General features: G+C 39.6%; 1 protein-coding gene across 1 annotated transcript; it reads right to left on the bottom strand.

The window, feature by feature from the left end:
• Positions 1-273: 273 nt before the first annotated feature.
• On the bottom strand, positions 274-20,635 carry LOC135480932 (uncharacterized). The gene is made up of 17 exons (XM_064760862.1): positions 20,574-20,635; positions 19,721-19,851; positions 18,542-18,706; positions 18,214-18,260; positions 17,136-17,179; positions 16,238-16,320; positions 14,590-14,763; positions 13,393-13,427; positions 12,491-12,522; positions 10,864-10,982; positions 9,241-9,405; positions 8,377-8,423; positions 7,677-7,726; positions 6,961-7,070; positions 5,438-5,602; positions 3,652-3,698; positions 274-321 (listed from the first exon to the last, which is right to left on the bottom strand). The coding sequence occupies exons 1-17, from the start codon at positions 20,618-20,620 to the stop codon at positions 274-276; spliced, it is 1,509 nt and encodes a 502-aa protein (XP_064616932.1). The 5' UTR covers positions 20,621-20,635.
• Between the last annotated feature and the right edge of the window lie 6,170 nt (positions 20,636-26,805).

The raw sequence follows: 26,805 nt of genomic DNA, 5'->3' as shown, positions 1-26,805 counted from the left end.
TTCTGACAAATATCCAGAAAGACGGTACAGTGAAACAAATGTTATGCTTTGTACTCATTGTTGAATAAACATGTTCTATGTACTGGGTTTTATATTACTTCAATTGCCCAAAATTCAAGTATTTCACGGTTACTAAACGGTTACTACGCTGGTGCAATTCTTGAAGAAATTAGAATTGGATCATAATATAATTTCACAATCATGAAATAAAGAACTTCAGTACACGTTCAATATCACCTTGCTGCATGGAAATGGCAGGAATAGCCCGAATACTTACTTGGTGGCAAGATTATCCACACGGGTTCCAAAACTGGCGAATAGCTGTGTAGGAAGAATATCTTACTATTCAAAATCAATATTACACATTAAAAAGCAGTGGTGCTCTTAAAGAGACAGAAAACATTAAAACGCAGAAAACATCATCTGAAAGATCAAAAGATCAGATTGTTTCTGAATTAAATGAAGTTTTGTGGTTTATAAGGTGAGCTTCAGGCATCATACATCTTTATATTCAGACCTAAATACAATTCTTGTGTACCTTACGTATGCAAGACTTGCCTATGTAGGACAAACGAATCCAACATGAAATATTTGTTATAGGGCCATGGAAAAGTCGGTGTGACATAACTAGTAACATACATTAATAATATGGTCCACAGAGCACATGACACAATCCACACATCTGACTGCATTTGTTTTGGAGTAAAAGATAACACCTCCCTCCTCTGCTCTCACTGTTTCTGGGGTCTTGGTGACAATAAGCTATCGACCAGGCTCTTGTATTCGTTTGCGCAGTCCAAGACGAAGTTAAGCTCTTCAGTAACTTGCCAAAGTCAGTGGTTTTCCCCGCCCATAAAAATAACCGTTATCTTAGAAGTGAAAACTTCTTGATCGATTAATTTATTTAGTTCATTGGTGCTTTACTCAAGAATATTTCACTTATACGACGGCAGTCAGCATTACGGTGGGCACAGCCCTGGGGAAACCCAGGACCCTCCGCAGATTGCTGGCAGACCTTCCAACGTACGGCCGGAGAGGAAGGTAGCATGAACTAGACTTGAACTCATAGCAACCGCAACTGCTGGGTCATTGCGTCGAGCTGGAGCGCTAACACCCTCGGCCACGGAGGCCTCGAAAACTTCTTCAGAACGGCGTTCAAATAATTAGACCTATTTTTATTTACAGTGTAGAATGGTCCTTCTGTTGACGCTTTCCTCATATTAGCGTTTGTTTTCTTGTAAGTAAGCCATGTCAAAGATATTCCAGATCGATTTAAACAGGAAGGATACGTAAAAATAAATGATGTTGGTGGAAAGTTGACAGAGAACTGTATCACTGAATGTATCTTTATTTTTCGGCATTTTAATTCTAAGACCATTATGACCCATATTACGTAGTAGAGATTACTTCTTTACGTTCATCTGTGAAAAAATTCTTCCCAGGAAGCAAGTGCTATGTCTCCTTGTGCAAATGGTTGAAATATTTCAGATTTTTTCTGGCCGGAAAGAATAGTGGTGACGTCATCAGACCACATTGTATTCATTCAAAAGTAAAATCTAAAGAAATTGCGTAAATGTTGTTTTAGATATAGCTTGCAGTTAACGAGTTTTTTTTTTATTATTTTGAATAAATAACATTTATTATTCTGGTATGAATTTGAAGGAGCCAGCATCCACATGGGCAGTGCACCTGAGATGGATCACTAAAAACGTGTTATTACTATTTTGCTGCCATTAGACGTGGTATATAGTGCCAACTGAACAAGTATCGAAAATTTTAGAAAAAACAATTTGGACTTTGAAGTTAATGAAAAGTTTGAGTGCTGTGTGTGTATTTGATATTAAAGGTAAAACTTCAAAATTACATGAAAAGTTTACCTAATAATTGCACTAACCTCAACAACTTTCAATGCGAATGACAAAAATAGTTTTCCAGAAATAAGGCCTGATGTAAGCGAAAGTCAACCATAACTTAAAGTTACCGGTGGCGCTTTTATCGTTTTTTGGTACGATGGACATTTCTGTCAAAATATTTTTTGAAGTAAGTACATATATACTTAAAACATGGTTTATGACATCAGGGTATTGTTACATATTTTATATGTGGTACATATCTGATCTGTTTATTTTCTCATGTTTTCAAGGTTTGAAAAACTTTGTTGACCAGTGTGAACAAGTTTCTCCAACTGCCATTCAACTACACATTTATTTTGAACAATGGAATCTGGGACATTATCAAAATCACCCGCAGACACTACTTTTGATGTGAATAAGTGCACCCGGTAATAGGTGTAAAAAATGCGAGAAGCCAGTGACATTCGCACCCTTACAGACTTGAGGTGTACACCTCTGTGCGAGGTATAGATGAGGTGTAAAGTAGGTGAATGAGTGCTTGGGGATTAACGTTGTACTTAACAATTTTTCAGTCGTATGACGACGAAGGAGTCCTTAGAGTGCATGTACATGCAATGTGCCTCCTTGTTGCTGGACGAATTTCCACCGCTCTTTTATTTTGTGCTGTTTCACTGAGAGGACTTCCCTGTGGCTGCTTCACTGAGACGAAGGCAAGTAAGCCGCCCACCCAACCATTATACTGATACGGGTCAACCAGTCATTGTACTATCCCCTTAATGAAGAAACTATAACTTCCTCTTTTAAGGTCTTAGGTGTGAATCGACTCAGGATTGACCTTGGATCTACCGCCCTTGAAGAGGTGTGTATGGGATGTATGCCTCATGTACACCTTAGTTTAAGGCACAGAGGAGGTGTACACCCTATCTTTATTATCTGAGGAGTACTGTACCTCCAGAAAACCCCAGCCATACACCTCAGTTTATCTCCAGTATACCTCAGATACACGTCAGGCATCATATTGTTTTACCTAATCTTTCCAGGATACACCACCTTAATTTGCATAATTGGCAGTACCTCAGATGCACCTTCAATACACCTCACATACAGCCCAAATATACCTCATACACACCTCAGATCAAATATGCTACACCTCAGGGGTAGACCTCAGATATATATCAATATTACCTCCCGTACACCTTATACAGAAAACAAAATCTGTTTACATGGTTGATAAAGTAAACTGTTGAGCAATTTTAGTAACTTTAGCATTAATATCAACCGTTCAGGGAACTAGCAGAATTTTCTGTACAGCTGAACTTACAAATATTTTTTAGTTGAAAAATTTAGTCAGTTTTGACAGAAAACAAGGCTATATTGCAGTAAATGACAATAATAACTGACTAAATTTGTTATAAAAACAAAACCAACCAAAATAAATCATCAAGAGCAACTTATACACGTTTATAACTGATTTATTGCACCCCCGCCCCCCCCCAACCTCCCCCCAAAAAAAAGCAAAACGCAAAATGATAAACCGCGACTTTTGGGAATTCGACGGAAGATCTTAGAATGGCTGCAGTGTGGAGAAAAAACGTACTTGATTTGAAAGTGTGTCCTAGATTTTTTTGGTGATTTAGATGTATGTAACAATAATAGCATTCGTAATGCTCTAAAAGAGATATGTACAAGACCCCCGATCCCCCAGCCTTTACTATAAACAGGAATTTGAGAACAGTAGAATACATAAAACTCACACAAAAAGTAATGAATTTGACCAGGTTTCGAGCAGCGGACTTACTTTTGCAGCGAACCTCACATATTCATCGTGAGAAAGATAGCCATCTCCTGTTGAGACAAGAACAAAACGTGTTTTATTTCACAGCAAATTACAAATAAAATAAAACCTTGCCTTTTTAAAGGAAGAAAAAAAGATTCTTAATGTGGAACATGAATGTGAAGAGACAGAGAAACCATGCTACTATCCAAACAAAAACATGAAGACAGAAAGTCACACATTTTTCTCCACCTCTAAACTGGGATCATATAAGGTGTTGTACGTGTACGCAAAGGTGTACGTTGCTACTTTTAGGCCTATGCAAGAACAGCCAGAATAAAACCTTTACTGAGGGAAATTGATCGGTAATCGGATTTCACCGGTAATACGTGATGTGACAATTTGCCAAGTTTCACACTGTCCTCACTGCCATGATCTTTCTCTCTGTGCTGTAACTTTTTATACCCGGACCATGGAGGGGAAAGTTACTGATAAAGCGCTATGTCCTTTTTCTTTTCTTCTGTTTCGTTAAAAAGAAACCTGGCATTATTAGAGTACATTCCAAGCTTTAAGACCTTTGCGAAAGGCAAGCCTTTACTTTAGTGACAAATACATTGTAATATTTCAATCTATGGCATGCTAATACAGTAAGAGAAAGAAAGAAATGGCGTCGGGCACGTCACTTCCTTTTCGGAACAATGTATATCCAGTCGCATGATTGGCTAATATTCATAGTTCTATCAATCATGTGGCTCTCAATACTTGGAGTGTGTTTTGCGTTTCACAAAACGCCAAGTGCAAGCTTCAGAGAAAGCCGAAAATTTCATTGTGAGATTTTTACGAGTGCAATGTAACTGCGACTAGCACGTTATGGGAGCTTTACGGTGTTACTGCTCTTGTTGGGAATGGTGTTGGCTTTATTCTTAATTGTGACGTGGATTTTTGAAACGCGCATGCCTGACAGAAAGTGACCTAACATCTTTGTTTGTTAATCCGTGGATACATTGGCTTTGTTTGGGTTATACTATATCCATAAATTGTTAAATAAGTTAAATATTCGTGAGTACGGCGTAAAGCACGAATCAAATAAATAAATATGGCGAGGCGAAAAAACCAAATGCGCGCGTTTATTTACACTGATTTTCAAGGGCTCTAAAATCAGCCATTTGATAAGAACCTTACGAATAGTTATTTAGCCTCATGCAAGGATCTAAGTCAAAGCGCGATTGGTAAGAGTTTTAAATTTTCGAAAGAAACGTCATTTGACGGAAATGGGCTTGTTATAATGATATTATTTGGGTCATTGGTTTCCGCTTTCCCCACTTGTAAGGAAACGACCGCCATGTTTGTAGGGCCGAGGCCTGTGGAACATATGACGTCATGAATTGTTCGGTCCCATTGAATTAGTGCAGAACCGTTTCTCATTGGCTGGAATGAGATAGGAAAGTGCATGCTATGCTTTGGCTAAGCTGAATTTTAGGTAAGGCAGATTTATTTAAGGGTGACCAAAGTTTCAGGGTTTAACCCAGGAAACCCTCCATTGTTAGCCAATCAGCGTGGATTTTGTATCCTTTTAAAACATTAGATTAACTTGCATTAACTTTATAGATTAAAACTTGACTATGAAATAAGTGTGTTATCCTATGCTATCCTATTTTGAACCAAAATCTAGTCTGTTTCCTATTGATGGTCTGTAAAACAGATCAAAATTTGATCTTATGTATGTTCCTGGGAAAGTCTAACATGTTTCAGCTATTACAAACGGTAGCCTGAGACCATCCCACAGGTTAGTTATCTGATAGTTTCTTACCCGAAGAGTCCGTCAGATTGAAAGCTCTCTCGATATCAGACTTGTCCCAGAATCCATTCTTGTTGAAATCAAGTCTGTGGAAGATCTGCAGACCGAGTGCCCGTTCTTGTGCAGAAAAGTTGGCGAACCAGAACAAGTATTCGTCTTTGCTCAGCAGTTGGTCTCCTGGTGGACAAAAGGTATACATATCTATGTGAGCAAAAGCGTGTCTGTATTAAGTATAGCCTCAGACTATAAAAAAGTCTTTCGCCTTACTGGCGCAGCACTATCACCCAGGAATCTCTTCCCAAAATGCGGTCAATGTGAGTTCAAGACCTTCATGCTGGCTTCCTCTCCCGTCGTATGTGTGAAGGCCTGCAGATCGCCATGGGTTTCCCCCGGGCTCTGCGCGATTTTCTCCCACTCCAATGCCGGTCACCGTCGTATAAGTGAAACATTCTTAGTTCAGTTAAGAGACCAATTAAAATAAAAAAGTAAAGACCTCCTACACCTAAACTCCAGCCCTTATAGAAATACTCTTGAGCCTGTATAAATTATAAGATATAAACCTATTTAAAGTGAACGTAAAGTCAACCACTAAAGCTGAATCAATTAATAAAGTAGTATTCCAGAAACGTTCTAAAATATTTTAAACAATTCTACACCACTTATCAACAAAATAAATAGCAAACAATCGTCAGCAGCTAGCCACTCATTTGGTGACGACATTTTGCCATGTCTTAGCTATCTAGAGGGACGTCACAAAAAATAGGAGCTCTCCCATACCATTGGTATTAAACAATGTGACAATGAGAAAATACAAACAAAAACTAAAGAGTATCAGATCTGTTGCGTGTTCAAATGACCGATGTTTCTTTTAATTTGGCACTCAGTCAGGGCCAATCTGCTGAGCAAGAATAAAGCAAAGTCACAGTATTTTTTTTCCAGCAATGACTTTCCTGAGGCGGTTTTCTTGCCAGCTCACCCTGACAAATTACTGCTGCCTCTTGCCCAACATGTACACATTGTGACACGGACAGTCGTGAGTGAGTGAGTGCTTGGGGTTTAACGTCGTACTCAACAATTTTTCAGTCATATGACGACGAAGGAATCATTAGGGTGCATGCACGTGTAATGTGCCTCCTTGTTGCAGGACGGATTTCCACCGCTCTTTTATTTAGTCGGACAGTCGTTCTCCTTTCCCTGCTAATAAATGTGTGGTTCAAAATAAATCAGTTCAACACTTAAACTAACCGAATTTCCAGTCCAATTTATTGCATCGATATCTGTCTATCCAATATAAGAAACCACACCGACAATCGAGAGCTAATACGTTTTTTGACATGACAGCCAATTACCACGTGACCCTTTCAGCGCAAGTGATTGGCCAAGTTTATAAGGAATTCTGCAACATGACTCGTCGGAGTGAATTGTCCGCCAGTGTGATATCGTCAATGCTGAACTTCGTCTTCTTGGCTTTCAAAACTTCATTTCAGATGATTTCATGTATCATTTTAGAGAGAAGTTTAGCTAGATAATCATACCATTCTTATCAAGACTCAGTGCCGAAGCCCACTGTTCATCTATGGACAGTCGGGAGTCGTTGTTAGTGTCCAGGTGCCTAAAGCCATAGTCTATACTCACAGTGACTTGACTGAAACGAATAAATATTTATTTATTTATTTGATTGGTGTTTTACGCTGTACTCTGGAATATTTCCCTTATACGACGGCTACTAGTATTATGGTGAGAGAAAACCGGGCAGAGCCCTGCGGAAACCCACGACCATCCACAGGTTGCTGACAGACCTTCCCACGTTCTCCACGAATAAATACGAACAATTTGTAAATTTACCTCGGTATATTCAAGAAAATTAGATGTACACGATAAAAATCATTCATTTTTATGTGCGAAAAGGTCGAGACAATTCTGTCTCGCTTATTCTGGCCCGTAAACTGAAGCCTCCGTTTTTTGGTTTATTTAGACTTTGAAGTCATCATCTAATGCTTACTAAGACAACTTGTCTGATGGAAATCAAAGGGCACACAATTTGTAACAGCTCTGCTTCCACTTCACACCGATAAAAAAATCCCACAGATATTTTGTTACAAACTGGCACGTTTCAAAGTTCTGGGAATCAGACACCACACAGATAATTTTAACAGTTCTGCAATCCATCTCGTGTCGATAATTTGTAAGAATCGTACACATTTCAAACATCACACATAGAAAATTTGTAACATCCTGGATGAAACCTTACGCTATATTTTGTGCTGTAGCTCTGATGTCAGCCCCCTCCTTAGCAAACATCTGAAATACAACCACAAACTCTGAAATAATGAAGTAAAATATTCAATATGTTTCCAAGCGATTGCGAGGAAAGCATCTTCAATCACGGCCCACTCCCTTGTAAAAGTACATGTCAACCGTTCAATTTCAGCGTTAAACTTTACCTGACACATTCCTAAGAATGAGTGAGTGAGTGAGTGAGTGCTTGGGGTTTAACGTCGTACTCAACAATTTTTCAGTCATATGACGACGAAGGAATCATTAGGGTGCATGTACGTGTAATGTGCCTCCTTGTTGCAGGACGGATTTCCACCGCTCTTTTATTTAGTGCTGCTTCACTGAGACGACTTACCGAAGGCAAGTAAGCCGCCCCGCCCGAGCCATTATACTGATACGGGTCAACCAGTCGTTGCACTATCCCCTTCATGCTGAACGCCAAGCGAGGAAGTTACAACTTCCTCTTTTAAAGTCTTAGGTGTGACTCGATCAAGGATTGATCCTGGGTCTACCGGTCCCGAAGCGGACGTTCTACCAACTGTGCTATCCGGGTCGGTTCCTAAGAATGAAAACTGAAGTAAGGAAAACTTTCATGCTTTAAATGGCATTGTAGGTCTTTGACATTGTAGATCAACAACATTTGGAATCAAACAAGTAGGTAAGTAAATGCTTACCACTTCAATAAACGTAACATAGACATTTCTTGACACCTTGCCGTCGCCTGAAAATATGTACAAATATACTTTATTATCTTATTTCTTCTCACTATGAGCAGTTTGATAAAGTGACGTGGTGTTTTTTCTATGTCATTTTATGATACATCTTGGGTACGGAGTTAAGCAATAATAGCAGAAATCATTTAGCTTACTGACACTTAGCGCAGTGTTTGCTCAACAGTTCCAGGGTTCCGGTTTACAAAGAATCCTCAACTTGGGTATGGCAACAGAAACCTCACCTTAGTATATATATATATATATATATATATATATATATATATATATATATATATATATATATATATATATATATATATACTGAATTTTTATTTGTGTTCTCGCTGGATGACCTGTCTAATGTGTTTTCAAGTATTCGTGGCCTAGAGATCATTTGTTCGAATCCAGCTAGCGGTTGAAGTTTTACTTTGTTCCTAATTTGGTGCAGAGGTACTCTCCGGCTCTGCCCTGTTCCTCTCGCCTATATAGCTGACAGCCGTCAAAGAAGTGAAACATTCGTGGTGCACGGCGTAAGATGTCAGTCAAGTGAACTTCCTACTCCACGGCTTTCTACATCTAGTCACCGGATTTAAGCTCCAAACCACAGCAAATTAACAGCATGATCATCATCTGTACCATTTCTGCACACTCTGTATTTTCGCACTCTGATTTTGTCAGATTACCAGCATGTGTCTGCAAAGATTTGAAAAGGCAGTGCCATTTCACAATCTGACCATCTTCAGCACCGCGTGTCAACTAAACACTAATAGTACGTCCATCTGCTGTACAGATTTTGTTTTGCCGACACAAGAATTCCGTGCTCACCGTTCGCGTCCATAGCGGTGAAGTATGTCGCGACATCCTCCTTTTGGAAGAGACCATCGGAATTATTGTCGTATTTATCAAATATTCGTCTTGCTGCACTAATGACGTCATCTGGGAAAATTTTGAACATTTTGAGAAACTCAGTTTTGTCGACCATGTTGTCATCTGGAAAGAGAAAAGTAGAAATGTTTTATTTCGTAGAAACGTTGGTATAAAGTAAAGTTACAACGTCTCTCGTGCAACGGTGGCCAACAGTAATTATTTGATAGCTCTGCTCTTGACGTACAGCATAGAGAGTAAAACCAGAACAGCGATGACAGTGTGACACGTGGCAAATGGCCACACGTAAGCTGTGAAATATGGCCTTATGTCATTTTACCTCAGTCAGGGTTTTACTTTAACTGTTCTTGCAAATACATAAAAAGAAGCTTCCTATCAACATGCTCTTAGCTATATTAGGTAAAAGAGCGCAGTGATTTTAATGGCGTGCAATTTCTAGACTGATACATGGCGCAACACAGTAGAATGCTGTTGAACAATCGCTTTCGATTAACTCTATACATTTTCCAAATTTCACTCAGCTGGAAGACGTTGACCTGAAGTTGTTTAACACTACCGGCAGGTATGAAACACATCTATACAAAAATATCCCTTTATTATTTATTCCCTTTATTTATTATTTATCTGCATATTTTTGTGTTTATTGCTTGTTAATTGTAACTTAATCAAAATCATCCTTTTTCTTGTCGACAACTTGCATTTTTTGTATGAAGATGCCTACATTTTGGATTTGCTTTTGTTCTCTGAAACGCTCTGCTTCATGATTGTGTCTAATTCCACTTAACCCGAGGTTTGCTAGGGGATGTATATTCATCGTGTTGAATTAGATTGCCATGTTAGATATATGGACAGTTGGATATATGGACAGTTGCAATCAAAGCGCAACTGACATACATATTTTGTTATCGACAACTGATATTCTAGCATGATACACGGTTTGAGTACTGATTTCATTCAGTCGCCAAGAACATATCTTGAGTCTTTCCTTCATCATTGATAACTGTTGAAAGTTTCTCTTTGCATGATTCCGGCCTATTTTCGTACTGTGTATACTTTCTTAGTTCTTTAGTAATTTGTGTTAAACGTCGTTATGGGAGCTGGCCTTATTGACCCGGGACGTCCTTATTGGTTGACGACTGGCATACGAATATCTGTTTCGACCCCTATATTTGTTCTTACTGCTCTAATCATCTCATTTGACTTTTACTGTCCTTATCCACAAATATTTGCATTTACTGCTTTCATTGTGAATTACCTTCATTTGCATTAGACCTTAGTCTTTTACATCAATTTTGCGTTCATTGCATGTACTATCAAACATCACATTTGTCTTTTACAGCTTTTAGTTTCAAACAACACGTTCTCCGTTTATTTCTTTTGACCTCAAACATGATATTTGCCCTTATTACTTTTGTCTTCAAACATCGCGTATGTTTGAAAGATATCAGCTTTACATTTTGGCTCTCAGCATTTTAATACCTGATTTTATCCCGCCCTTTTGTTTCGTGTTTTTAGATTATATATATTTAAAGCATGTTACGTATAAATATTTGCTGTCCTTACTATTCTTGTCCTCTAACAATATATGTGCCCATTCTTCCGACAATGTCAGAACACCGTCATGATTTGTGTCGGCTTCAGCAAACCCGTAGTCAACCTGGTCCGATGAGGTCACATTACTGCTGAGAAAAGAAATCATCTAATTTGTATTGCAGATGTGTAATTGAAAAGGAAACATCTGGTATATAGCTGTTACATTACACGTTATCCAGGGTAAATAACATCTGGTATATACATGTAGCTGTTATATTACATGTAATCCAGGGGAAATAACATCTGGTATATGGCAGTTATATTACATGTAATCCAGGGTAAATAACATCTGGTATATAGCTGTTACATTACACGTTATCCAGGGTAAATAACATCTGGTATATACATGTAGCTGTTATATTAAATGTAATCCAGGGGAAATAACATCTGGTATATGGCAGTTATATTACATGTAATCCAGGGTAAATAACATCTGGTATATAGCTGTTACATTACACGTTATCCAGGGTAAATAACATCTGGTATATACATGTAGCTGTTATATTACATGTAATCCAGGGGAAATAACATCTGGTATATGGCAGTTATATTACATGTAATCCAGGGTAAATAACATCTGGTATATACATGTAGCTGTTATATTACATGTAATCCAGGGGAAATAACATCTGGTATATGGCAGTTATATTACATGTAATCCAGGGTAAATAACATCTGGTATATAGCTGTTACATTACACGTTATCCAGGGGAAATAACATCTGGTATATAGCTGTTACATTACATGTAATCCAGGCGAAATAAGAACTGGTGTATAGCTGTTATATTACATGTAATCCAGGGGAAATGACATCTGATAAGTCACTATAAAATTCAGTATTACTGAAAGGTTACATCTGGTATATGAAGGTAATACCATTCTGTTGTACAGAGAGGAAATCATCTGATACGTCAGCTATAGCATTCATTATTACTAAAAGGAAATGTATCTATATATGTATATATATGAGGTATATCGATGATGTAATATTAGGTCACCGATAGGAAACACCTTGTAGCTGAAAGATTCCCTATACCTAAGGAAAATATTATTGAAAGGAAAACAAGTAACGTAACAAATGCAAGATTCGTATAACTTGGGAACCATCTGATATGACACCTGCAACGTTTAGTATCGCATTCATTTCCATTAAGGCGTACGTGGGAAGGTCTGGCAACAACCTGCGGATGGTCGTGGGTTTCCCCCGGGCTCTGCCCGGTTTCCACCCACCATAGCGCTGGCCGCCGTGGTATAAGTGAAATATTCTTGAGTACGGCGTAAAACACCAATCAAATAAATAAATATATAAAAATAAATAAATAAATAAATTTCCATTAAGGTATATCAGGTACTCCCAATATCACTCCTGTCTACATGGTCGCCTTCACGACTTGTTCCCTTAATATTCGGTATTATTAATAAAAAAAACATCCTATATAAGATCTGTAACATTCCGTATAAATGAGAGGAAAACATCGGATAAGATCCATGTATCTTTAACATTCATTATAACTATACTTTTAATTAAAATTCAAGACAGTACATATATGATCCCTGCAACCTGTTTCCGTACACTGTTTTCCCTCGCAATTCTTACCTGCCTGACAACTGGTTAAAGTTTTTGAAAGCCTGTAAAGGATGGGAAAATAGACAAGCATGTATATCAGTAAAATGTATGCATATCTTATCAGAATTTCGTTTTAATGTAAGCCTGCAATTAAAACACATTACCAATCACTATTTGTAGAAGAGAGTGATGGCATATAGCATCTTATATTTCCTTTGCTTACAGTCGAAATATTTAGGTGAATCACCTGATTGATGTTCTCCGAAATATGGAAAAGCTGTTCACTTACACCACGGCAATCCAGATTACATGGCTTAAAGAAAGCGATGAGCGCGAAATAAACAACCTCCACTCGGCAAGTACCTGGCAAACCTTCTGACGCTTTGGTCGGATGGACAGCAACGGCCGGCGCGAGAGATAAAAAGACTCATTATGACAACAAAAGCAAAGCTGACGGATTATCATTTTCAGAGGAATGTTTCGACTTCTCTCTCTTACCAGTTTATGTGTTCAAGACATTTATCTGAACACAGTTAATGTTTATAATGAAACGTCTATGTTTGGATCCTCGACTCGCTAAGGAGCCGATTAAGACCATCATCATACCAACGCACTATCGCAAACGTCATTTCAACGCACTATCGTCCATCAATACTGTGGAACAATGGCACGAGGTCTATCGCTTCGTGCCATCGTCTGGTCGTATCGTTCCAGCTTGTCATCGGTTTGTTCCGTCGTACGGCGCTTCGTGCGATCGCCTCCTATCACCGTGTCATCGTGCCATCGCTTCGTGCCATCGATGGGCGACACTACGGTGTTACGATAGTATCCTTAACCAACTTCCATACCTAGCAGAATACACAAATTAAGTTTACACCTATGTGGGTATCTGTGTTAAATGTTTCAAACTCATCCTCATTGGGAGAACTTACCGCTAAAACTTCTGCCTTCGTGACAGCATTATTATCTGAAAAAGAAAGAAGAATGAATTAAGATGCCAGTAATGGCCGGAGTTAATAATAATGACGTCAGAGGCTCTGTGTACCAAAGCGCTTCAATTGATAAAGGATGCAGCAATAATATTGCCGGCAATATGCTCAAGAGAGCTATAAATTAACATGATAACCGAGATAACCACATACATGTATATGACGGCCGAAATAAGCACATGCATGTGCAATGACGGCCGTGATAACAACATACACGTATATGACAGTCGAGATAACAACATACATGTACTTGGCTGCCGAGATAACAACATACATGTACATGGCTGCGGAGATAACAACATATATGTATATGACGGCCGAGATAAACAACATGCATGTACATGACTGCCGAGATAACAACATGCATGTACTGACTGCCGAGATAACATGCATGTACATGACTGCCGAGATAACAACATACATGCACACAATAACAGATAACAACATACACGTATATGACAGTCGAGATAACAACATACATGTACTTGGCTGCCGAGATAACAACATACATGTACATGGCTGCCGAGATAACAACATACATGTACATGACTGCCGAGATAACAACATGCTTATACATGACTGCCGAGATAACAACATGCATATACATGACTGCCGAGATAACAACAGACATATACATGACTACCGAGATAACAACATGCATATACATGACTGCCGAGATAACAACATGCATGTACATGACTGCCGAGATAACAACAGACATGTACATGACTAAAGAGATAACAACATACATGTACATGACGCGAGATAACAACATGCTTATACATGACTGCCGAGCTAACAACATTCATATACATGACTGCCGAGATAACAACAGACATTTACATGACCACCGAGATAACAACATGCATATACATGACTGCCGAGATAACAACATGCATGTACATGATTGCCGAGATAACAACAGACTGCCCAGATAACAACAGACATGTACATGACTGCCGAGATAACAACATGCATGTACATGACTGCCGAGATAACAACAGACATGTGCATGACTACCGAGATAACAACATGCATGTACATGACTGCCGAGATAACAACAGACATGTACTGGATAGCTACCTACATGTATATGATAAATCACATACACGGCATCATAATCACACGTAAACAGCTTACGATCGGAATCCATCAGCTGGTAAAATTTCTGAACCTCTGGTTTTTCCAGGAATCGGTTGGCATCAAAGTCGACGGCATCAAACATATCTGGCCACGTCTCGTCAAGTCCAAATGAGCCGTACGACGTGTTGCTGATGACCAACATGAATTCTACCTTACTGACTTTATCGTCACCTAGAACAGAAAGTTTAATATTTATGACATGCCGAAATCAGAATATGCTGTTAGGAATACATTTTACAAAGCGAAACAAATAATGTTAAAAACAATAATTTATTTATTTATTTGATTGGTTGACAGCAATATACCGAAGGGTCCGGCATATGGCGTGTACATATGTTGCCAACAAATGTCTGTTTCACCGCATTGATTCAAGCATATTTCACTTTAACAACGGCGGCAATAAAAATAATTATGATTGATATAAATTTTTTTCTAACACACTGTTGATCTGTTTTATGATGTAATGGGCTTCAACAAAATAAAGGCTTACAAAGGGCATGCAAAAGAATACTTTTTAAAAAGCTTGCCTGATGCATGTTTTCCCTGCAGTTTTAGAGCGAGAGCATCTGCTTAACAATATTTGCATGCGTTTTCCATCATGCATGCATTTATGCTTTTGGGTTTAACGTCATCCTTAACAATTTTTCAGTCAAATGATGACGAGATGTCATAAGATATGTGTACATACACTGTGTCTTCTTGAGTCCATGCCGCCAAAGTGCTACCGCCACTGAAGTATCATTCCGAACACACAAAACATGACATTCCACTGAGTCACATTATACTGACACCGGGCGAACCGTTCATGTTTCCTTGCTCTAAGCTTTTAATGCTGAATGCAAAGCGAGGCAGCAGCAATGTACCATTTGGTATGACCCGACCCGGGGTTTGATCCTGAGTTCTCCCGACTTCGAGGCGGACCCGACCCGGTTTTCCGTTGATCTCACAAAATTTATACACGGCTTAAACTATTTATCATGACGGGCATATTTCCATGACCACGTCATAGTCTATTAATTATTTAATTTAAATGAGAATACTGAAACCCCTTAGAGCCATATTATTTTTCATAAGAAAAACAGAAATACAAAGAATAACATTTTTGTGAAATATGTATGTGTGGATTAAACTTTCATTGGCGAATAACTTTCACATGAACAGTGTACAATACCAATATTGTTGCTGAAATTGTACACACATACATACAGATTTGCAGTGATTCTTTTCTTTATATTTAGATGTTACAAGCTGGTGAAGTTAGGCACCCTGTGCATAACTTTTCATTACTCCAACGTGCAAGCTGTTTATTTTGCCCAATTTCGAGTATGAACTCATTTATCGTCAAGGTTAAAAAGTCATACTATACCATGTGACCAATCAGAAATGTTAGGCAACTAAATCTGAATGCATTTACTATGACATGGGCGTCTGAGAGAAAGTGACAAGTAAAGGTATTTAAAATAGACGAATGGCGGAGGGAACTAAGGGGCTGAACGTATGTGAGTTTTGAAGTTTGTAAAGAAAGAGGTATCATTTGTGCCTATGAAACACGGCGAGACAGGTGATCGATAAATTGATATCAATATGATTTGACAAGTCACTCGCTACAGTGGGACTTCGATCTCAAACCTCCCTTATTGCTTACCATTAATGTCATAGCGCTTTACACTGGCCCATTCCTCGTCAAAGCTGATTACTCCGTCGTTGTTGACATCAATTTGAGGGAAACTAAAATGTAAAATTACCCTTGTCCCAGTATTGTAGAACATATACTTCAGTCCTTCGACACATTAGGCTTTGAATCAATAAGTGTCAAGACTGCAGGCATATGCACAGTGCTGGCTCACTGGAACCCAATGCGGAAGACACCAGACATGACGCCACACCCTGTCACAGAATACTGACACCGTTTTGAACACCTCATCTAGTTGTTAGAGAAGGAAGTACGAAGATTACCGATTTTTAAGCGTTGCTTTACATGTTGAAAACTCAGATCTCTGCTTTACAACTCGGCTATGCAACTCCCAGTGGAGGTGAATCCATTTCAAGACAGTGAAAATATCTCCGTACAGTGCAGAGTTACTTGCTTTCAGACACTGATGGCCTGCATTCTTATGTGGGATTTTCCCTAAAAGCCCCGCACATATATGTATAAGCGACTTAAGTCGGGTTTTTTTTTTTTTGGGGGGGGGGGGGGGGAGGTAAGAGTAAATACTACCAATCTTTTATGTTATTTTATTTATTTATTTGATTGGTGTTTAACGCCGTACTCAAGAATATTTCACTTATACCACGGCGGCTAGCATTATGGTGTGAGGAAAACCGGGGGAAACCCACGACCGTTCGCAGGTTGCTGGGAGACCTTCCCACGTACGGCCGGAGAGGAAGCCACCATGAGCTGAACTGACAGCTGAACTCACAGCGACCGCATTGGTGAACGAATCCTGGGTCATTACGCTGCGCTAGCGCGCTAACCGACTGAGCCACGGAGGCCCCTCTTATGTTATTAGAGATCAGAAAACAAATGCAAGCTATGACATTACCTGGTATCGACGAATGACTCTGGCGATGTAGCAGATGATAAGATCTGTAATAGAACAAGGATTATGTAGAATCATTGGTTACCTGATCAGTCGAAAAAAAAAATTGGATTTCTTTAAACTTGCTTACAATTTCTTTCTTTTATATTTTTAGTGTAGGTGCACTTGACATGACAGTTAACAGCTCTTCTCAGCCTTGTTAGGAGAGTGAGTGAGTGAGTGATCGGGGTTTAACGTCGTGCTCAACAATTTTTCAGTCATATGACGACGAAGGAATCCTTAGGGTGTATGTAATCACCTCCTTGTTGCAGGACGGATTTCCACCGCTCTTTTATCTAGTGCTGCTTCACTGAGATGACTAAACGAAGGCAAGTAAGCCGCCCCGCCCGAGCCATTATACTGATACGGGTCAACCAGTCGTTGCACTATCCCCTCCATTTGTTTAGGAGATGAAGTGAGCAAATATATGAAAGGTAATGTATGTATGTAGGTATGCTTGGGGTTTAACGCACTTGACAATGTTTCAGTCATATGACGACGAGGAGTCATAAGATATGATGTTCCACCAGCGTGTTATGTGCTGCCACCACTGAAGTATCATGCCGAAGACATCTGACGTGACACCCCACCCAGTCACGTTATACTGACACCGGACCAACCAGTCATGTTTCCTTGCCCTAACCTCTCACTGATGAGCGACAAGCGAGGAAGCAGCAAGTACCATTTATAAAGTCTATATATACCATTACACCACCGAAGCGGTCTAAAAGGTAGTGTGATTCATGCAGTTAACACAATTATCAAGTGAAAAATCATTGCGCCATCATATTAACTGCTCGGCGGTAATTTACGAACACATTTCTCGCCACTGAAACGCTGTTAAAACACACATTAACTAGCAAACAACAGAAAGGTGTTCATTACTACAGGAAAACAGGATTATCGGTCAACAAACCACGGAAGAATATTGCCCAGAATACGTCTTTATCACGCAGTACATTTGTCTCGGTGGGCAATACAGTATTTTTCTGCCTGAATTATACAAATTTTTCTGTGCCATGTGTATTAAAGATATGCTTACCCTTTTGAAGTATGTGACAAACTCGCTGCTCGACACTTGTCCGTTTGCTAAACAAGGGAAATGTCGAAATAAAAAGAAAATGACTATACCTCTTCAAGTTTCACATATTGTTCTTTTAGTGTTTAATTTCCATTATTTATGTTAATGAGCAAATCATCTTTGAATGGTACTATCTTCCTGTTATTAGGATGATAAGGAAGGACTGTATTTAGCAATTCATTTGTTCAATTTATAGGGTTCTTTTTTTATGCAGGACTCAAAACTATGTTAACTCTAAGACAGTAAAAGGTTTATGGGTGTATATATGAGTAACAGGGCGCATGCTCACAGTCCACGTCGATTACAACATAAGCCCGGTTGACGTCGTCTTGTTCTATAAACCCACTTCGGTCGGAGTCGAGATTACGAAAGATACCAGCTGCCACAGTTCTCATGTTTGGAGCTTCAGCGTTCCAGCGGGCAATGTACTCGTCAAGGCTAATCTTACTGTTACCTGGTAGGGACAATCGTGATAATAAATATCACGAGGGTGTAAAAGATCATATCATTGTACCTTGTAAACACCATTGTCGTGCAATAAACGTTGAACAAGAGAAACAGAATGACCAAGAAAAAAACACACACACAAAAAACCTCCCAAAAGTGTGAAGGATGAAACCATCTTTATATCATCGTGGGGATAGATTAAGTGGTGTAACTGCCATATGGTAAACATTTTTATCGTACAGTAAACGATGTTATAATGTTACAAAATACATATGTTGTCTACACACGCTTTCTTCCCTATACTTACTAAGACGAGATGCGCACCAAACCTATAGAATTTGGTACAGATATAAAGCCTAACCACACAGACATGTGTATACATGGTAAGTATTAATGTGCCTGTAGAAATGCGGTACACTCGTAGCCGTGTAAGACGTTTTATGTTCTGAGAAGACTTTATTTTCAACAAATATACAAATGGTACAAATCTGTATGTCACATGTGGTAATGTTCGTCAGTAATTTACCAAAGGTCAGGGGTTTACCCTCAGCCTCACCTCATACAAATCTTGATTACGACGTTGAGCAACAATGAGTAAACAAACCAGTCAGTACATCAATCATTATGAAACTGATCGACTTTTGCGAAACAGACAACTATTTTCTGATTGATCAAGCTTTTAACATTATTTCGCTCATAACACGACGATGGCTCCTTGTAGCAGGCCGGACATCTTTACAGTGCTGCTTCACTCGAACGCTATTGACCAGTTCTTTGTCCATTCCTCCTCCTTTGAGCGCCAAGAGAGGTAGTGCGAAAATTACCGATATTAAAATTTTATCTATGCCACGACTCAGGATTGAACCTCTCCCCACAGACGTTCTATCCACTACGCCACTGCAACCGATTCATCTTTATGTCCTATACATAAAATATGACATGCAAGAGAAACAAAATTATATGACAGAGAATAATTTGTTGAACAGTAAACTTGCCCTGATTATAGAGATGTACAACCTACCATCCATATCCATTGTCAGCAACTTTGCCCAAGCCTCTGCCTTAGTGTAAATACCATCCTTGTTTGTGTCCCCTTGGTGAAACATCCTCTGCACCAAGAGGTCTACAGAGGGCGCTGTTGGCGCCAGTGCGCTGAAATTGGTGGATCATTGTTGTATAAAAAGGTGGTTGGCGATCAGCTTAAATTGGTCTCGCAATAATCTATGTCCAATAAGCTCGCGTCATATGATTCAACATGAAAACATGAAAACATGAAACGACGGAGTGATGTGGGGGGAGGGGATAGGATCAGCGCGGGAGATGATTGATGAGGCGATGGAGAGATGGGCAATGGGACATGGGAGCAATGGGCTGATGGATCCATATGTCGATGGGGTGACGGGAAGAGCGATGGGAAGATAGATTCAGCGCGGGGGAGAGGATTGATGTGGCACTGAAGTGTCTTGACATTGGAGCGATGAGGTAATGGGGCGATAGAGCTCGGAAGCGGGGAAGCATTGGTGAGATGGATCCATAAGTCGATGGGATGAAAGGAGCGATGGAAAGATTGAGTGAGGGAGCGATACAGAGATGGAGAGATAGCAAAATAGGTGCAAGGTTCAGTGGAGCGATTGAAGCAATGAAACGATAGGACGGTGAGGTGTAGAAAAGACAGGGAAAGGGAGTAAGGGAGCGATGAGGCGATATAAAGATGGTCAAACGGAGCAAGAGGTCGATGCTTCAGTTGAGGTGATGTGAGGAATGGGTCATTGGAAAAATGGGACAGTAAGGTGATGTTCCACCAGCGTGTTATGTTCTCTGTTACCATAATTTAAAAGGTTGCAAGCGTATGGAAAACTAAGCACGGAACCTACCACAGAATCCCAACAAAGGCGGATAAAAGCAAGATACAAGAGTACATTTTGAAGCGATCTTCCCACTTAGGGCACCCAATAACATCTGCGCTTAAAAACTAAAAGATAACGGAAAGTACAGTTATCAGCCATGACCCCAACCACACCATATCGAGGGTGGCCTACGCCATTTTTCCTGCCCATTTTAGGAAAATGTTTTAATATGTATATCTTTCTGGTTAGTGCCGGTTAAAGTGCGATGTCGTCAGATTTCCGTATTCCACTGCTTTTTCACTTTCCTGAATATTTGTCCTTACTGAGTGAGCAAATAAACACTAAAAAACAACAAAACAAATATTCGACTAGTGATGCAGACGAACATTAGAAACTGTATGTATGTGAAATTGTCTATCATATTCTCCTGCAATTGGGTCCACATTTCGTAATGAATCACGAACTAATGCTTGACGCCCACTGCTGTTTTAGTGAACAAGCACACTTCAATTTCGGGAACATTCTATTTATTTCCTAACTTTGCTTCAAAATAGTAAATTTATTTTGCCAGTCCACGCATAAATGCAAGAAAGGATGGTACCTAACTTATCAAATTTAACATGTATATCTGGTATATGTTCAGCGTATACTGATAACAGTTTTACATTGCGGACATTGTATACTAGTACAACAGGGTTATCGGTGAAAGCCTTGACAGATGGTATTCCTGCGTCTATGGTGGACTCATCTTGACTGGAATAATGGCGACAGTCCTGTGCATTCTGGGGGCCTTTCTGGCTGTTGGTGTGACGGCGTGAGTAGATTCTATGAACATACAGTGTATTACTGTCGACTTGAACTTGATATTAGCGGCTTGCTTAACATTATAATTTCAGTCTTCTAAACTTGTGTACTCAGTAAAGCATATGGCTGATCACAGTATACGTCAAAAAGCTATATTCAGTCTGAATTACTGAATCTTTCCACGTGGATGGAAACATATTTATTTCTTTTTCGGCTAGACACGCAAACATGTATAGAGTGTGTGGAGATATCCTCATTCAAATTATTCTTGCTGAACGATTTCACGTCAGCAGCCACATTATAAAACTTTTGGCCAATGCTTTCAACCACAAAATGAATGTGCGCAGTAGTTCTAATAAGGAAAACTCATAGAAGTGTGTACATCCATTTCAATTAAAGATACTATCTACAGTACAAACATCAACTAACGTTCCACCAAAACACTGGCCTCTTAAAACTTGCAATTACGTTAAAATTAATTAATGTCCTCAGGTCTGTTAAGGTTGACACAGTGGCAACGACAGTTAAAGGGAAGCTTATTTTCTGAAAAAAGGAGAAATCAGACAATTTGCCATAGAGAAAAGGAGTAAACAGAAAGCAAGGAGAACATATTGGGTGACAAATGTTATTGAGTCAACCGGATAAAAACTCTTTCAAGATTTGTATTGACTATGTCCACAGACAGAAAAGAAAGTATCATCTTCAGGTTAACAAGGACTAGCTGTACTTTTAAGAATGTAACAGTGATGAACCAATGATGCAGGAAGCTTCTGTCTTGTACTAAATTTTCGCTGTTGTGAGAAAGGAAATCCGGTTTTGCTTGACAGTGTAAGGAACAATGTAACAGTGTTGAACTAGCCATGTACCAAGCCTTGTACTACATGTATATTTTCACTGTTAGCTGCTAGAAAGGAAATCAGTTTTGCTTGAAAGTGTAAGTGACAGTGTAAGGAACAATGTAACTGAGCTGAACCAGTCAAGCAAAAAGCTTCTGTCTTGTACTGTATTTTTACTGTTGAGAGAAAGGAAATCCGGTTTTGCTTGACAGTGTAAGGAACAATGTAACACTGTGAAACCAGTCATGCAAGAAGCCTGTCTTGTACTACATGTATATTTTCACTGTTAGCTCCTAGAAAGGAAATCCAGTTTTGCTTGACAGTGTAAGGAACAATGTAACGGAGTTGAACCTGTCGTGCACGCGTCTTCTGTCTTTTACTGTATTTTTACTTTTAGCTGAGAGAAAGGAAATTCGATTTTGCTTGATAATGTAAGGGACAATGTAAGACTGTTGAACCAGTCATGTACTTAGCTTCTGTATTGTACTGTAGTTTCATTTTTAGCTGAGAGAAAGGAAATCCGATGTTGCTTGACAATGTAAGGAACAATGTAACACTGTTAAACCAGTCATGCAAGAAGCTTGTATCATGTGCTACATGAGGTCAGTGAAGTTGGCACAAGATTTCAACACAACATTCAACTCCATATTAGCAGCTGCACAAGTTGCATTCTGGCTAATATGGCGTTGAACGTTGTGTTGGGATCTTGTGCCAACTTCACCGAGCTTACGAAATGTAGATTTTCACTGTTAGCTAACAGTAAGGAAATTCGGTTCTGCTTGATAGTGTAAGAAACAACGTAGCAGTGTTGAACCAGCTATGTACGAAGCTTCTCTTGCACTATTTTTTCCTCATAGCACTAAAGTAAAGAATGAGGAGAGATTTAGCTTGACACTGTAAGAAACGGTTGTCAGGGTACCACTAACGGAGAGTAAAGATGTGAAACATCTGGCTTGTTTAACTCTCAGATCAGCGATGGGTCTCACGCAAGATCTGACAGCGTCCAAATCCGGATGGAATATTCAAGCTTCCAAAGACGAGTCAGTCCAAGTAAATATGGAATCCGACAGTTAAAATGAATTCCTCAATCTACAGATAATAGTCCGATACGTGGTTTATTCCCCAAGTGTAACTTCTCATGGCGGACAGGTTAACAGACGCGTCCGTGATGCCGAGCGGTCGATGTAGGTTTCCTCGGAAATATACACAAAGTCACTTTCAGGGTAAACTAGAATGAAATGTACGTAATCGCACAAAGAGACAATGAGCGACACAAACTCCAAAATGACATCTCAAAAAAAATACCTATTGACGAAACAAGCTCACAAAGTGCTCTATATACAAAATGGAGTACAAATGACGAATGTCGAACAGCGTTGTTAGGTTATATGGTCACGTGCATGCGCACTATTACATCGAGTTTGCTGTATGCTACCGCATGACGGTTAGCCAGTTCTAGCCAGTAAAGCACCTCCACTGTTCATCTGGACTTGTCTTCATTCTGAACCCCCGAATGTAACAGGTGTGAAAGCCGATATCCCCAAACTCAGCAAAATCCTTTACCGTCAATGACAGTAAATGTGACTGCTCTCAGATGGACTTGAGTAAATGACTGCTTACACATGAACTTGAATAAATGATTGCTCAAAAGTGGATTTGAATGAATGACTGCTTACAACGTAAAAGGAAAATTGTGGATGGTTTGATGGTTTCAACACAGATACATATTTCCAGAATGTATAACCTATGTACAATGACAATGAACTCCTGACTGGAGACTGGAGAACGCTCGGCTGAATTACAATGCAGGCTATGACTTGCAAAGAGAAAAAAATGTAGCTCAGACACTGACAAATAAAAAAATATATGTTTTCAGACGGGGTTCGTAACACGGTGTAGCAGTAACGACCTAGTCATGTAACAAGCCTCAATCAAGTACTATAATTACAAAACAGGAAACACCAGGATTTCCATGACCTACTGGGAACAACGGAACAGCGCTGAGACACTCATGTAGAAAGCTTCTGTCTAACTCAATTAATGTTAACATACAAAACAGGAAACATCAGACTTTGCTTGACACCGCAAGGAATAAATGGAAGTCATAATACGGAGTGACCCCAAAGTAAGCGGGCCCCAACTTTCGATAGGCCTCATTTCTTAATTTTCTGCAAGAATTGAATGACACTTTGGTAATAAGTAGTTTATTGTGTTTAAAACATATCAAAACATGGGAGTCTTTGGACTTTTATTTAGCTCTGAACATTCCTTGAGGTCCAGCACAAAGTTGTCCATGACGTCCTTACAAAAAGACCGAGGAATGGCTCTGATCTCCTCCCTGATGGCTTCCTTGAGTTCCGTGATAGTCCTGGGTCTCCCTGTCACCCTGTCCTTAAGGTAGCCCCAGAGAAAAAAAATCTGTCTGGGCTGTGAGGTGCCCGCTCAAAATCAGTCTTGAGACTGATCCCTCGGCTTCCAAAATTCTCTTTCAGCCAGTCTCCAGATAGGTTTGAGGTGTGATAGCTTGCTCCATTTTGCTGGAACCAGAAGTTCTCCATAAGCAACGGGTACAGAGTCTGCAACTCACTCTTGAAGGTTTTGAGGACCTCAACATGCCGCTCCTTGGTGATTGTCACTGTCGCGCCAGATTCCTCGATGAAGAATGGTCCGATGATGCCTCTGGCTGAGATTGCAGTCCATACCGTGCTTTTAGGGAAGTGTAGCGGCTTGGTGGCTACCTCATCGGGTTTGGAGGTTCCCCAGAAGACAATCGTCTTCGAGTTTACCTTTCCTTCAAGATGGAAATGACCTTCATCCGACGTCCAAAGTCAGGATCTCCTGGATCTTCTCCAGTATCTTGACTACCATAGCCTTTCTCTGCTCCTTGTCTAAGGCTGTAAGGGTCTACTTTGTATTCTGTATGGGTAGGCCTTTACATCCATTAGTAGCACACCCTCCTGCAAGTCTCACGGGATATACCGAGGGACTGACTTCGCTTGCGCACAGAGCGTTTCAGACTCTCCCATGCTCTCGACCAGCTCAGCTGTACGCTTCCTGGGGAGTCCTGAATGGCTTGGATGGTTGTCACTGGCACTTTCTTGAACGAGTCTGTCTTGTAGTAATGTTTGACGCAGTATATGCTTTGCTGGAGGTTCCATTGAGATCTAGTTGTGTTCACACGCGATGCGTCTGCCATGCCCTGCAAAATAAGGGTAATTAGTGATAAATGAATGAATGAAGGATATATCACAAAAAGTGTTTTTTTGGGGGGGGGGGGGCACCCTGTATTATCATGCCCCTTAATAGTAATAAATTAAGAATTATGAAGACATTAAGAAATTTTCAAACTTAAAACACTAATTATACGAATTTTATACTGCGTAAACATGTTTAGTTTACAGCCGGTTTTCCATGGATTTAGGGTGTTGAACTCACTGTTTCCTACATGTTATTATCTTCAAGACAAGTTACCGTGGGTTCTTACAATGAGACCGCAGCACTGATGTTCATTCAGGAAGATAGGAACCGGGATGGCTTCCTGTCTACAAACGAAACTCTCGGATCATTTTTAAAGTTTGACTTCAACGGTAAGTTTAACTCTATTAAAAAAAGAATTACCACGTAAAATGAAACGAGAATCAGGAAAAAGGCCATTAAATCTGAACATTCTGAACATACATTTACTTTCTTTTTTCAGAATTTTCATTCAAGTGTTAAGATGGTAAAATGAGCTTTATGGACAATATTGATAATGTATAATGTATGTGGCTGATAACGTCACACAACTTTGCCTTTATGTTCAGATATGAATGGAATTCTTGTGAACTTGACCCATGTAACATATGCTTGTGCATGCAGAATATAATCATACAGTAACTAGCTAGTTTAGTTTATTTATTTGATTGGTGTTTTACGCCGTACTCAAGAATATTTCACTTATACGACGACGGCCAGCATTGTGGTGGGTGTAAACCGGGCACAGCCCGGGGAAAAGCCACAAATATCCGCAGGTTGCTAAAGACCTTCCCACGCACGTAGCTAGTTTAAGGTAACATAAAAGTGGGTATGAGGTCATTGGTAACGTAAATGTACATTATTCTTATGGTCCATAAAGCCCACTTTGCTCTAAGAACATTGACTTCATTTAACTTTATTTAAAAAAAAAACCACAATAAAAATATAGGTATTGACAGTTACATATTTGATTTGCTCTTCTCCTGTTGCTCACTTTTAAGTGTTCTTTTCCTATAACTGCTCCCAGGGTGGTTATTTCAGCTGCTCGTATAAAAGATTTATTCGTGTGTAGAAAACTATTGGGTTTGAATTTCACGATTTTATTTTTCTGATAAGAGTAAGTGAGTGAGTGCTGGGGTTTAACGTCATACGACAACAATTTTTCAGTCATATGACGACGAAGGAATCATTAGGGTGCATGTACGTGTAATTGTTGCAGGACGGATTTCCACCGCTCTTTTATTTAGTGCTGCTTTACTGAGACGACTTACCGAAGGCAAGTAAGCTGCCCCGCCCGAGCCATTATACTGATACGGGTCAACCAGTCGTTGCACTATCCCCTTCATGCTGAACGCCAAGCGAGGAAGTTACAACTTCTCTTTTAA

Source organism: Liolophura sinensis, chromosome 13, assembly GCF_032854445.1.
Source record: "Liolophura sinensis isolate JHLJ2023 chromosome 13, CUHK_Ljap_v2, whole genome shotgun sequence".
Lineage (NCBI taxonomy): Eukaryota > Metazoa > Mollusca > Polyplacophora > Chitonida > Chitonidae > Liolophura > Liolophura sinensis.
This window is presented reverse-complemented; position numbering and strand designations above follow the sequence as displayed.